The 12,403-nt window shown below is 44.9% G+C and overlaps 1 protein-coding gene across 2 annotated transcripts; it reads right to left on the bottom strand.

Moving 5' to 3' along the window:
* Positions 1-330: 330 nt before the first annotated feature.
* On the bottom strand, positions 331-11,950 carry LOC308097512 (YTH domain-containing family protein 1-like). 2 transcript variants are annotated; one of them, XM_080445330.1, is made up of 6 exons: positions 11,377-11,950; positions 10,558-10,582; positions 6,072-6,151; positions 4,230-5,906; positions 3,214-3,258; positions 331-1,910 (listed from the first exon to the last, which is right to left on the bottom strand). In XM_080445330.1, the coding sequence occupies exons 1-6, from the start codon at positions 11,401-11,403 to the stop codon at positions 1,884-1,886; spliced, it is 1,881 nt and encodes a 626-aa protein (XP_080301456.1). In that variant the 5' UTR covers positions 11,404-11,950; the 3' UTR covers positions 331-1,883. The 2 variants fall into 2 exon arrangements, with proteins under 2 accessions (XP_080301456.1, XP_080301457.1); XM_080445331.1 differs by having other exon boundaries at positions 4,239-5,906.
* Positions 11,951-12,403: the final 453 nt, after the last annotated feature.

Below are 12,403 nucleotides of genomic sequence, written 5' to 3'. Positions count from 1 at the left end.
TGCTCTCAAAACCAGTGACACGAGAACAAGAGGGGACCGGCGCTGGAAATAAACAGGAAACTGTAGAACGATAACGTTGCCACCCTCGCCCTCAGCATCAAGTCTCGCCCGCCAGACTTTACACCAAGAGTACAGCCTTGCCATACATGGGGCCACAATTCATCGAGAGAAGTGACTTTTATGTCCGTTTCAATGTTAGACGCGTTCTTTTCCACATTATTACCTGAAATGACTTTCCTTTGTATTGTAATCAATGGTTTCATTCTAGGACAAAAAACGTTTTCTTTTTTTTGTTGCAACAACGACCAAAAAACACACAGAAACCACGTGTCATTCTTGTTTTTTCTTTTTCTTCTTACTCTTGATAGTAAATCAGTTACATTAATTTTAGGTTATACATTTTCTTTTTTTTAGGCTTTCTCCATGACTATAGGCTCCTACGTTAAAGCTTAGCAATACGAAGGACGTGATAACCTTAGCAAAACCAAATCTCAGAGAAATAAAAACAAAACAAAAGAGGATTAACGCCTTTCATTATGCTCCGTTGTAGGACGGCGTCGCATGCCATAAACAGCCGATCTGCAAGCTCACGACGCGTCGCGTCCGCAACGCGCTGTGAGCTTACAGGGCGGTTATTTTCCGGCGCGCGACACCGTCGAATGACAAGAGCATAAATGGGACTTAAGACAGAATGATGGTGAATGGACAAATATGTGATCCCCCCCCCCTTTCTGGAAACTAAAAAGCAAAAGAACTATTCATTCAAATGTAGCAGTTACAACATTTCATAACTCTTGATTATAAAACAATTTAAAATGGTGGATGCGACATAGATTTCTCTCAGACTGGATCGTGAAAAACACCCAACAGAATCTTCCATGATGAAAACATACAAAAACCCCTTCAAAGACGTACATACGACAAAGCGATCGAATGAAACCGAAGCAGAAGAGAAGAGGGTCGTGAGGGATGTTCAAATAGTACAATTTGCTGATTTCTTTTTAAATGGTTTTTGAAAGAGCTCTGGTCGTGGAGGACGCGAGCAGTCGCTTCCTTCCCAGAGGGCCTGTGCAATTCCTCCGCTTTGAAAACGTCTCCGAGTCCCGTGTGATGTCACACTTTATCCCTGATTTCTCCAGCACTGTCACTGTTATAATATAGAGCGGTTCTTTTTTTTTTGTTTGTTTGAAGAAGTCATCGATAACTAGGAAAACAAAACATTAAGGCTCCAGAAAGAACAGGTTTTCTGAAATGAAAATTGTCAGTAGTAAGCCAAAAAATAGAGATTTTTGTTGATCTTGAATGAAAAATAGATAAACCATTGAAGTTTTATTATTCGCACAGTTCCAAGTCATTGCCTTTTGGGATCCTCCAAACCCTGTTGGCACAGTTAAATCTTCTGAAGCATGGCAATGTTGCCCCCCAGTGGTCAAACGGGGGCAGGACACGTTAAGTTCCTGATTGTACGGAAATATAAAGTGGCAGATCTTTTTTTTTTTTTTGTCTCCATGGTGCAGTCAGTCAAACCCTGATTCGTTTGGAGAGAAGGGAGTGGGTGGGTGGAGTGGGGCGGGGGTGGGGGGGCAGGAGAGACAAACCCAGTCTGAGTACGAGATGGCGAGAACGAAAGAACAGAATCAGAACTTAAACAGTGTTGGTGTTGGTGGCTAGGTAAATACATTAAATGAGCTTTGTTATCCCTGCACAAGAAGTGGGTGGTACATAGGGCAGAAAGCACAAGTCTGGACGATGGCAGAGATTTTCACCAGGATTAAATAGGAAATAAAAAAAAGGGCTTGGTTGTATTATTCGTATTTCTTCTGTCTCTTTTTTAAATCAAAAGTCCTAGTGTAACTGTTGATCAAGCCAAGGATAAATGTCTTCTATTGTTTATTCCTGTTTTGGCGCTCCTGTGAGGGAGAGAAGACAGAGGGTCAACATTAGACAATGCAAACATCAAATGCCCAGGGTTATCTATATGCAAGAAGTGATCAAAAGATGAAAGCTGCGTCTAGCGCGGTGAATAGGGACGGGACGATAATAGTTCTTATCGTTTATCGTGATTAAAAACGCTCACAGTAATCGTATCGCAGAGATTTAAATGTATCATGAAATTGTCCTCTGTCATACACTATAGGATGAATTAGCTTTAGTTGAGCTGCAAATTCAGTAACACTTAAACCCTCTGTACTTGATAAAACAGACCTGTAAAGAGTGCATTTGGTACGCTTTTATGTCACTGTACACAAATCAATTTGCCAAAAATAGCAGATTTGTAAGCTCACAATGCGTTGCGTTGCATTGTGAGCTTGTAGATCTATGTTTGGCAAATCAATTTGTGTTCCGCCCAGAATAGGGATGCTGGGGGTTCAAGTGGTCAACAAAAGTGACATTTTAGGTTTTTTTTCTTTCTTTCTTAAATTTAAAGTAGCCAATCATTTTTTATTCTCCCCAATTTAGTCGTTATGCCAATTGATACCTCCCCACACACATTTCAGTGTTGTCACTGCTGTCGTATCCTACAGACTCACCCGCTACATTTTAAGTTTTAAGCATATTTTCGCAATAACATCGTTAATCGCAAAAAGAAAATTGCCACAATAATAGTGACATGTACATTTTCATATGGTCCCATCACTAGTGGTGCACACAGCAAACAGTCAACATTTAGCATCGTTTTCTCAGCCAGTTATGGAACGCTCAACAACAGTGAAGTAAGAGTTGAGTGAATGGAGTTGGGAACCGGATCCGACACGGAGGAAACCGCTTCCTGAACCGGTTTTTATCACACTGTCAGAGCTGGTATGTGGACTTCACGTCTGATATACAATTACAATAGTAATAATGGTTCTCAAAGTTTTAAATTTCAAGGACCACCATAACGGGTCTATTTGCTTTGCACACTCTCAAGAGTTACAGACCATTAGGGGTCCATTTGGTTCCATTTGTACACTCTCAGAGTTACAAACCTGGAAGGACCACTACAATGATAGGCATGCAATACTGTGTATGATTGAATTTGCGTTTCTTTCTTTAATGCAAAATGATATAGATTAAAACACAGTTATCGTTAAAGGGAATCGTTGAGAGGGAATCATTAAGGAACCGGAATCGTTCAAATCTCAACAAAATAAAAAAGGATGCCAACCCTAGTTATGGAATGCTCAACAACAGTGAAATAAATACAGAGTTTGTGAAGAAAAGGCTCTTTACCTGATCCAACCGAGAACGGGTCGGGATGGGAGCAGGCTCAAAGGTCTGTGGACAGGAGGCATTGGGTTAGGGGTGCAACCGTTAATCAAACTAACCGATTTGATCGATTATATACAACATAATGACATTTTAATCAAATACACAAAAATAGCCGATTTTTACAAGCTCACAATGCATCACAAGCTTTTAGATCAGCTATTTTTGCAATTATTACGCAATGCAAATATAGTATGGCTAAAAAGGACCACTTCACCATTTTTCTACCTAACTTCATGTATTTGGTCCTCCCTAGTGCTCATTATAAGACGGCCCCATTTCTTTCTATTCAGTCCCGTGTCTCAGAGCAGGGCCGTGGACATTTCAGAGACCTGCCCTACCAGTGACATCATCGGTAGGCAGGTTTGGTCACTTATTAGTCATTAATGCACAAACAATGGCTTCCATTTCAGCACACGCTAACTTTCCGGGAAGGGAAAGGCTGTAGTTTCTATTTGCTTTGAAATCCCCATCGATGATGATGTCATTGGCAGGCAGGTTCCTGAACTGTGCACAGCCCACCAACAAGACAGAGTAGAGACAGAAATGTTGCCATCTTATAATGGGCATTAGTGAGGACCGATTCTATGAATATTTGGTTGGAAAAGGTTGAAGTTCTCCTTTAAGCGGTTAACCCATATAGGGCAGGAACCCCTATTTGTAACTGTACCTTTCAAGACGGGAACCTGTTTTGGGATTGTTGTTGCCATGTACAGTAAATAGCAACATTTAAATTTTTTCTAAATTTTTGAATAAATATTTGAAGTTTTTCAGAAAACTGACCTACTTTTCCTGAAACTCTAAATAAAAATAAACCCAATAATAATAATAATGTTGCTATATATATAGCAACAACTAATAATACACAGAGGTGTTTTCCGGCTTGAAAGGTATAACAACGTATAGGTGTTCCAGGTTCTAAACGGGTAAAAGTAATAAGAATAAAGATGGCTGCAGGTCTAGTGATGACTCACACCCACCTTACGTACTTCCTCCTCCTCCTCCTGCCTCTTCTCGTAGTGGGAGAAGTCGTCGAAGATGGAGGTGGTGTGTTTGTAGGTGGCGATGATCTTCAGCACCTGCTTGGCCTTCTCCAGGGGAACCTCCTGGGTGTCGCGGGAGTTGGTCACCGGCTTGTTGTCGTTGTTCTCCAGGCGGATGTGACGCAACTGGCTGTTAGGCACATCCTTAACGAACAGCCAGGCCACGTCGAACTTGCCCTTCCACTTGTCCTGCGCCCAGACACCGGCGCTGGTGCCGTAGTCCACGGGCGAGCGCATCTCCGCCACGCCGCAGAAGTGGCCGCTGCCGTTGACGCTGAACAGCAGGTAGACGGGGCCCTTGGCGTTCAGGGAGCGGAAGGCCGAGTCCAGCCGCTTGTTGCCGTGCTCCGTGCTGCACCAGATGGAGTACTTGATGGAGCGGTGGATGTCGTCCTCTGAGTAGCTCTTGATGATGAACACGCGGCCGTTCTTCAGGTTCCACTCGAACTCCTTGGGGTTGTAGCTGTGGTTGGCGCGCAGCTTGTCCAGCACGGGGTGGGACTCCCCGCCGGGGCTCAGGCACACGGAGCCCGGGAGCCCGCCGCCGTTGCCGCCGCCCACCATGCCCATCACGCCGCCGCTCTCCATGCCCGGTCCGCCCTGCTGTCCGTAGCCCATGTTGTTGCGGTTGCGCGGGGCCACCCAGCGGGTCTGCGGGGGCGGGGGCTGGGTGTGGTTCTGGTAGGGCTGCGGGGGAGGCTGGTGGTGCTGGTGGTGGTGCTGTGGCTGTAAGGCCATGGGTTGCATCTGGGGTTGTATCAGGGACTGGGGAGGGGGAGGGCCCTGCATGGGGCCCTGCTGCATCTGGGGCTGGTGGGGGGGCATGCCGTGGGCCAGGCCCATGGCCTGCTGCTGCTGTTGGTGCTGCTGCGGGCCGTTTCCGCCCACAGAGCCGCTTTTGTCCCAGGTGCCAATGTTCATGTTGTGTTTGATGGGCGGCGGGGGAAGGGCGCCGCCCGGCATGGGCATGCCCGGCTTCACCTTGGCCTTCAGCTGCTGGGGCTTGGCCGGCTTGCTGGCGATGGCCGCCCAGGAGGTGGGTTTGGGCGGGGGCATGCCGATGGGCGTGGCCCCGTTCCCCGCGGGTCCCACGTGGGTCGCGGGTCCGCCGATCACGGAGCCCACGGCCTTGACGCCCGACCCCTGCCCACTGACGTCCTGCCCGCCGATCTTCAGGCCGACCATGCCCTGCTCCAGGCTGTTCATGCCGGGCGCCTTGTTGAGGGTGTCGCTGTGGAAGCCGGTCTGCCCATCGGGCACCAGGGTGCCGCCCAGAGAGCTGGGAGGGTAGCTGTAGCTGCCCCCGTAGGCTGAGCTCTGAGTCTGCTGGCCCTGCGACCCGCTGGTGCCCCAGGCGGAGAAGGCCGGGTTCTCGGGGAAAAAGTTAAACCTGTGGGGGTAGATGCTGCTGCCCAGGCCCCCCGGCTGGCCGAACACCGTGTCCGGCATGAAGTGATGGTCTCCATTGCTCAAGGGTCCGTAGGGGGTGAGGTATGGAATGGGGGGGTCTCCGCCGGTGGACCAGGGGGCCTCGCTGAGGGGATAGGGAAATCCAATGGAGGGGGCGTAGTAGCTGGACAGGTAGGGGTCGGTCATGGACTGGTAGCTGTTATTCTGGAAACATGGGAGTCATGGATGAGTCGTTTACACTTTTGAGACAAATTGACTTACATCATTGGCTTTTAGCAAAGGCAACTTAAGCAAACGGTTGCTTTACTGTCATTGTGTTGCCATTTTTCAAATAAAGAATAATTTAATTGTGAATTGATGTGCGTTTACCTGAGTTGATTGACCAGTGAGGTATGGCTCAAAGTCATTGTCGTGGACAGTCTCTTTCTGATGCAGTGAACCATTTTGCACTGAAAGAAAACAACACCAAATCAATATATGGTATTAACATATAGCTGAGTGTCTCTATGAAGATGTAAGCATTTACTGAAACTATAAGACTGATTGCACTATTAGAGAAAGCATGAACAATTGATTTGGTCAGGTCAAACACTGTTTAAAATATATGAACCTGAGCAAGGCAACCGGCCAACCGCCAACCAAACGACTATAAAAAGACATGATGCATTAAAAGAATAGGCAACAATATGTGCATCATGTATGCACACAGACCATAATATTAAGAGACCAACTGCCTTTTTAGATCCAATGTTTTTGTTGTTGCAGCTTGAACAACAAATGTCTAAATGAAATATTTGTTACATTTAGCACTAAATGTTTCTGGACAATATAGAGCTCATCAAAGTTAGTCACAGATAAGAACTATTTTGCTGTGTATGCTCGGAATACTTAGTGTAAACATCACAGGAATTACAATAAAACTTTTTTTTTAAATAAAAAAGCATTTGTGACCCCCCCATACTGCCACTCTGTTTCCTAAAGAATTAGCACAATTAGGGATGTCAACGGTTATTAAAAAATATCCAAATATGATTATTGGTAAACTTGCATAATAATTTATATGCATTTGCGCACCAGGTACTAGTTTAGAGAGAGATATGAGCAGACGTCCAAGCGAGTAATTACGCAATTGGACGCAAACAATACAATTCACGGACATAATAAACATGTTACTTCTTCTGAGGAAAATGGGCAAGTAAACAAAATAGAGATCTACTTCCCCACTCCTGGAAATGAATCAATCCACTAGAAAGTAACATTAACAGCCTCTCATTGTCCATTTCCCCCAGACTGGCTGCCGTAGCCATATGCTAGCTCAGCTGCATGGAACGTGAGTAGGAGCGGTTTCCTAAACATGTAGCACAATATGTAGAATTATGTTTAGGTATCATGGTTCTAAACCTATGTTCTTCCTGTTCTACATATAGCCAACCAGTTGAAGAAATTGCAGATTGAGGCTTTAACCATTCTGAGACCATTAAGGTTCATGGAGGACGCTTCTGAACAACATGTATTCTATTGCTAGTTAGACCACTTCAAATACTCTTTAGTCTTAACAGCAACTAATGACCGATCGCAACGTGTGGCAGCGCGACACATTGTGAGCATGTAGATCAGCTAATTTCGTTGCACAACATGTTTCCATAGAAGACATGCTGGCTTCCATCTATGGCAGGGGGTGGTGCAACTTTAATGATGTAGAGGGCCACTATATTTCCACACTCACTCCAGAGGGCCACATTTTATATACTGTTGGGCAGACACCTCTTATCTCCGTATTTTAACTTTTTTCGTAATGCCGTACTTCGCCATTCTATGTAACAAAAAAGTAGCAAAAATAGCCGATCTACAAGCTCAAAACGCGTTTCACCGCGAGTCCGCGACGCGTTTTGAGCTTGTAGATCTGCTATTTTATTATTGGAATCCTGAAAAGTTAAATTTATATTTAAATTCAAATGCATTTAGTTATACTTGTTACTTGTTATTTTAACTTTTTCAACTTCAATACAAATACATAGACTGAAGTAATTAAAGCGGGTCATGTTTGCATGTTTGGAATTGTAACAGCTGAAATCATTAATATATCAGTAATCTGATTAAGTGAAGGTGGGGGCCGCATGTGGCCCCCGGGCCGCCAGTTGCCCATGTGTGATCTATGGAATCCAAATGACTAAAATCAACTGTGGTGGCAACTGATAACTTTAACCCATGTATCTGTGGCGTGTGGCGTGCCACCGGGGCTGGTGTTGGTGAACCATACGCTCAACAGTCAGCCAACAGTGTGCACTAGATTGTTACCGAAACACGTTAATGTTAATCTTCCTTAAAAAAAATTACGTAGACTACCGCAGTGGTTCTCAAACTTTTTCATGTCAAGGACCCCCAAATTGATATCATTTGGCCATGGACCCCCATCTGAAAATATTGTGTGCCAGCCAGGGAGGGACTCCCAGAAGAGATTTGTATTTAAAAATTCTAAATTATTCAAGAGTTCTCAAAAATAGCAGATGCTGCTATTTTTGAATAGCCAAAGTATAAAATATGAATGAAGTGGTTAAAATGATTGTAATTGTAATGCTATATTAACCAGTGGGGACCCCCTGGACCCCCCTTTGAAACCACACAAGCAGCTAGTAGACTGGGATGGGTAAAGCTGCGTAGGTTGCCGACCACATTTGAGCTGCATTTAGCCTGATTTACAACATAATTATAATTAAAAAAGGAGCCTAAATATACGTCTAGCATTCTGAAATGTTCATTCTGTGTACGTGCATTTAGAATTTTGGGTTGGGTATGAGGGTCATCATAAATGTATTTCTGTCCTACAAATAGCCTACAAAATAAATAAATGTATTTCCCTTATTCATTTAATAACCTTTAACTAACTGAATAAGGATGTTGGCTAACCGATTGCAAAACTATGGGTTAGTGACATACCTGGGCACAATATGTAAAATGTTTAGGTATTATCGTTCTAAACCTATGCTGTTCAACATACAACCAACCAATTGGGGAAGATAATCATGATTGAGCCTTTAATCTTTGCTTTTATGAAATATCCAAGACCATTAGGGTTTATGGAATATGCTTCAGAACATGTATTCATTCTATAGCTAGTTTGACTAATTCAAATACTGCTTAATCTTTTTAATAAATGTAACATCTATGACTTTATCTGCCACATGGGTTACTTAGGGTTATGCCTGATTTATACTTGGTTGTGAAGCACTCCATGTCCAACAAATAGCAGATCTACAAGCTCACAGTCACAACGCGTCGCGTTGGGCTTGTAGATCGGCTATTTCTGGTGTGTGACACTAAGGAATCCAAATGACTGATCAGTTGTGGCAACTGAGAACTTTAATCCATGCATCACAACTCAACTTAAGATGAGTCATTTTAAAAAGGCAATAACAATGGAAACCACTCATCCACCTGCATTTTGATTGTTCTGTAATAAGTACGAAGGTATAAAAGATAATAATGACATCTGTTGAGAGGTCATTAGCTCTCTGTGAGAGGCCGTGCTATCAGTCCCGGGTCCCTTTGCATATTGAGTTTGTCATCCTCCACAAATAACCAAGCAGGACCATGACTGACAGCAGCCAGGCCCTTGAGAAGGGCCTAACCTGGAAGTGAATCAGACCAGAGCCATGCTGTCCCGCCGCCAGCCAGGGGCCTGCGAGGTCAAGCTGACTCAAGACCTGCCTGTCAGTCACTCAGCATGCTGCGCTCTTGACGGCCGGGCGTAAAGCAAACCAAACCACAGCTCAACACGTCACACCAACGATTAAGAGGCCACGCTGATAACAACATTATCATCCACACCCATCAGCGTCAGCCAGGGACCGCTTGGCAAGATGCGTGATCCGCGGTTCGTTCAACTGGAGGATGTGTGCGTTATGTGCGAGGGGGGAAGAGTGACACATTTCAAACACCCCGTCTCATGTTCAAGTCATAAATCACATCACATTTCTCTCACAGCAGCAGGGTGTGTGGGGACAGTTGTAAAATCAATGTACAGGATAGAAATGCTTGGTTTAAGATGATTACGCTGCTCTTGTTTTTAAATACGGAAAACAATAAGACTACAAAAGCACTGACTGTGCTATGATATAAAAAAAAACATTTAGCAATAAGGACCAACAGAAGACAGCTTCATGCCATGGATCTAAGTTGCAGGTACAACAGGTAAATAACTTCTTGTCCGCTCCCCTGGCTCAAAGGCAGGTGAAGTTAACCCACATGATGAACCCCTACCGTAGCTTTTCTGGGCATGTCATGATAGGCGAACTTTCAACGAAAATAGCCGATCTATTAGCTCAGCTTGTAGATCGGCTATTTTCAGCAAAGATAATGATATATTGGTTATATATGGGGGGGGGGGGGGGGGGGGAGACAAATTCACCAGCCTCTTTCAACATTTTAGCATCCAAATTCAATGTTTTGGATAGAAAGGTGCCTGGTTACCCATCAAGGTTACTTGATGGGTAACCAGCTGTGGGCAGAAAGTAACCAGCTGTGGGCAGAATGTACCACCTGGTGACTAGTGTTACGTTCACATCCTTTCCCTTCTGCAGATCAAGCATCATCTTGGGACAGAAAGAGAAGCGTCACATTTATATACAGCTGCTTCTGCAAGGATGTGGTGTGGCTTGAAAGTAGTGCATGTATGTGTATGTATGCCTTCTGAATTATCCATGGGAGAAAGAAATGTGACTGACTTTGGAGCTAGCAATGGTGATCAACAATGGTCTGGAAGAAGGGGGAAAAAAGCTGGGCCCAAACAAAAACATGAATTCTGTTTGAATTGAAACCACCCGACCTAGGCTTTTATGCCCTGTAGCAAACTCACCTTTAGATGCTTGTCCCTTTGATCTCTGCATCCACGTTAGACCATGCAAAGGGGGAGAGAGAAAAAAAAGCAGACGTCATGGTCATTTCCAGTTTATAAAGATTCCAATCTACAGGTCTGCAAGCTCCATAAGCCTAAACACAATGTCTACTTCCTGGACAGAGATGTTACAATAACTTGTCTTACAGTGCACCTATATAGGTCTTGGGGGGGGGGGGGGAGAATTCCAAGCCAAAATCCCATTTACATCGCATACAGACTCGTTTAGAAACGTAGGCTATTGTCAGTTAACGTTGGCCTATGATGTTTATGATGATATTGCTCTGGACTTGGGGTGGCTTAGCGTATTGTGTTACGTAAGGCGTTCTACCAAAAGTGCAGTAGCCACCAACAGAAGCTACAAACATAGGGCCAAACCACCCACCAGACGGCCATGGAACGCTTTCTATGCATTACTGTGTGTTCCCAGGTATTAGTCACAGCCTCTGGATGGAAAAGTGGCCAGACCCCCGAGGTCCAAGTGTGATCTTTAACAACCCGATCCTAAAAGGTTTGCTAAACATCTTGTAGATTGCTTCTTCAGACTGCATTCATCATTAAAAAAAAGACACGAACACAGCCCCCTGATGTATTCTTCTTCCCCTTTGCTAACCTAAACTCAACCCGGCTATAACGTCGGTTCGTTCGGTCGGTCGGGCTAGTAGGCTAGCTTAAAACAACCTAACCCAGGACATACCCACCGCCACGGGATAAACCCGTTAGCCCAGATTAGCTTAGCCATTAGCTTCCCAGAGAGAGAGAGAGCCCGTCCTTTCCTACCTGAGGGTCAATGCTTGTGGCAGACATAATTCATGAAGCAAGTCCCTGGATTCTTCCTCCTCACAGAGCCTTGAAGCTTGTGACCCGGGTCTCAGAAAGATCCGTGTTTCTGCTTGGAAAGAGCCAAAGTTCACCCCCACACACACACACACACACACACACACACACACAACCACACACACACTGGGCTGCTTCTGCTCTCCGCCGCTTTAGCGTTAGCTTCGTGGCTAGGCTAGTAGCTTCGAGGCTAATATAGGCTAACGTTAGCTCAGCTGCTGTGTGTGTTATTTTCCGAGTCCAACAACTTCCCACAGTTTTCTTTCAGTCGAGAGTTCCTTCTTCCCTTTTTTTTTGCACTTTGAGGGGCTTTTTTTTAAAGACGTTATTCTATTCTTCTGGACCGTGTTGTGCTTTAATAATGTCCTCCTCCTCACGGTTGGGTCTTTTTGTTGGTTATTAGGTCCAAGTAAAGAGAAGAGAGATCTTCTCCTCCGCGACGCGACGCTACGGTACCGAGAAGAGATTCACAAGCCCCACTCACTGCTCTCTCTGCTGTAACACTTCACTTCCCCAATGGCTGCTGTGTGTGTGTCTCCATCCGGGATCCCACACGCTGCTCCGAGCCCACTTCGCCACGAGGGGGCGCAAAGTTAGCACGGAATGAAGATATAGAATTATTGTCCCCCACTCCTTGGGCTGTTTTTTTGAGTGGTGCCAACCACTCCTACATTTGACCGTGTGTGTGTGTCCGTCCGTCTGTATGTTTGAGCATGGCCTCTGCAGCTGATTGCAACACAAGGATGCAACCAGTTACACTAATTCAAAGGCACCACTCTCTTCACACTGGGTGTGATTTTTTTTGTCACTGTATTATTATATCAGTGGTTCTCAAACTTTTACATTTCAAGGTCTTCCCTTAACTCTGACAGCATACAAATGGAACCAAATGGACCCGTCAATTTAGAACCACTAAAGGAACCCAGAGAGTCCCTGGAATATACTTTGAGAACCACTGCTGTGTGTGTGT

This window comes from Gymnoscopelus braueri (genome assembly GCF_963280865.1).
Source record: "Gymnoscopelus braueri genome assembly, chromosome: 12".
Classification (NCBI taxonomy): Eukaryota; Metazoa; Chordata; class Actinopteri; order Myctophiformes; family Myctophidae; genus Gymnoscopelus; species Gymnoscopelus braueri.
Note: the sequence above shows the minus strand (reverse complement) of the source record. Positions and strands in the feature narration are given on the sequence as shown.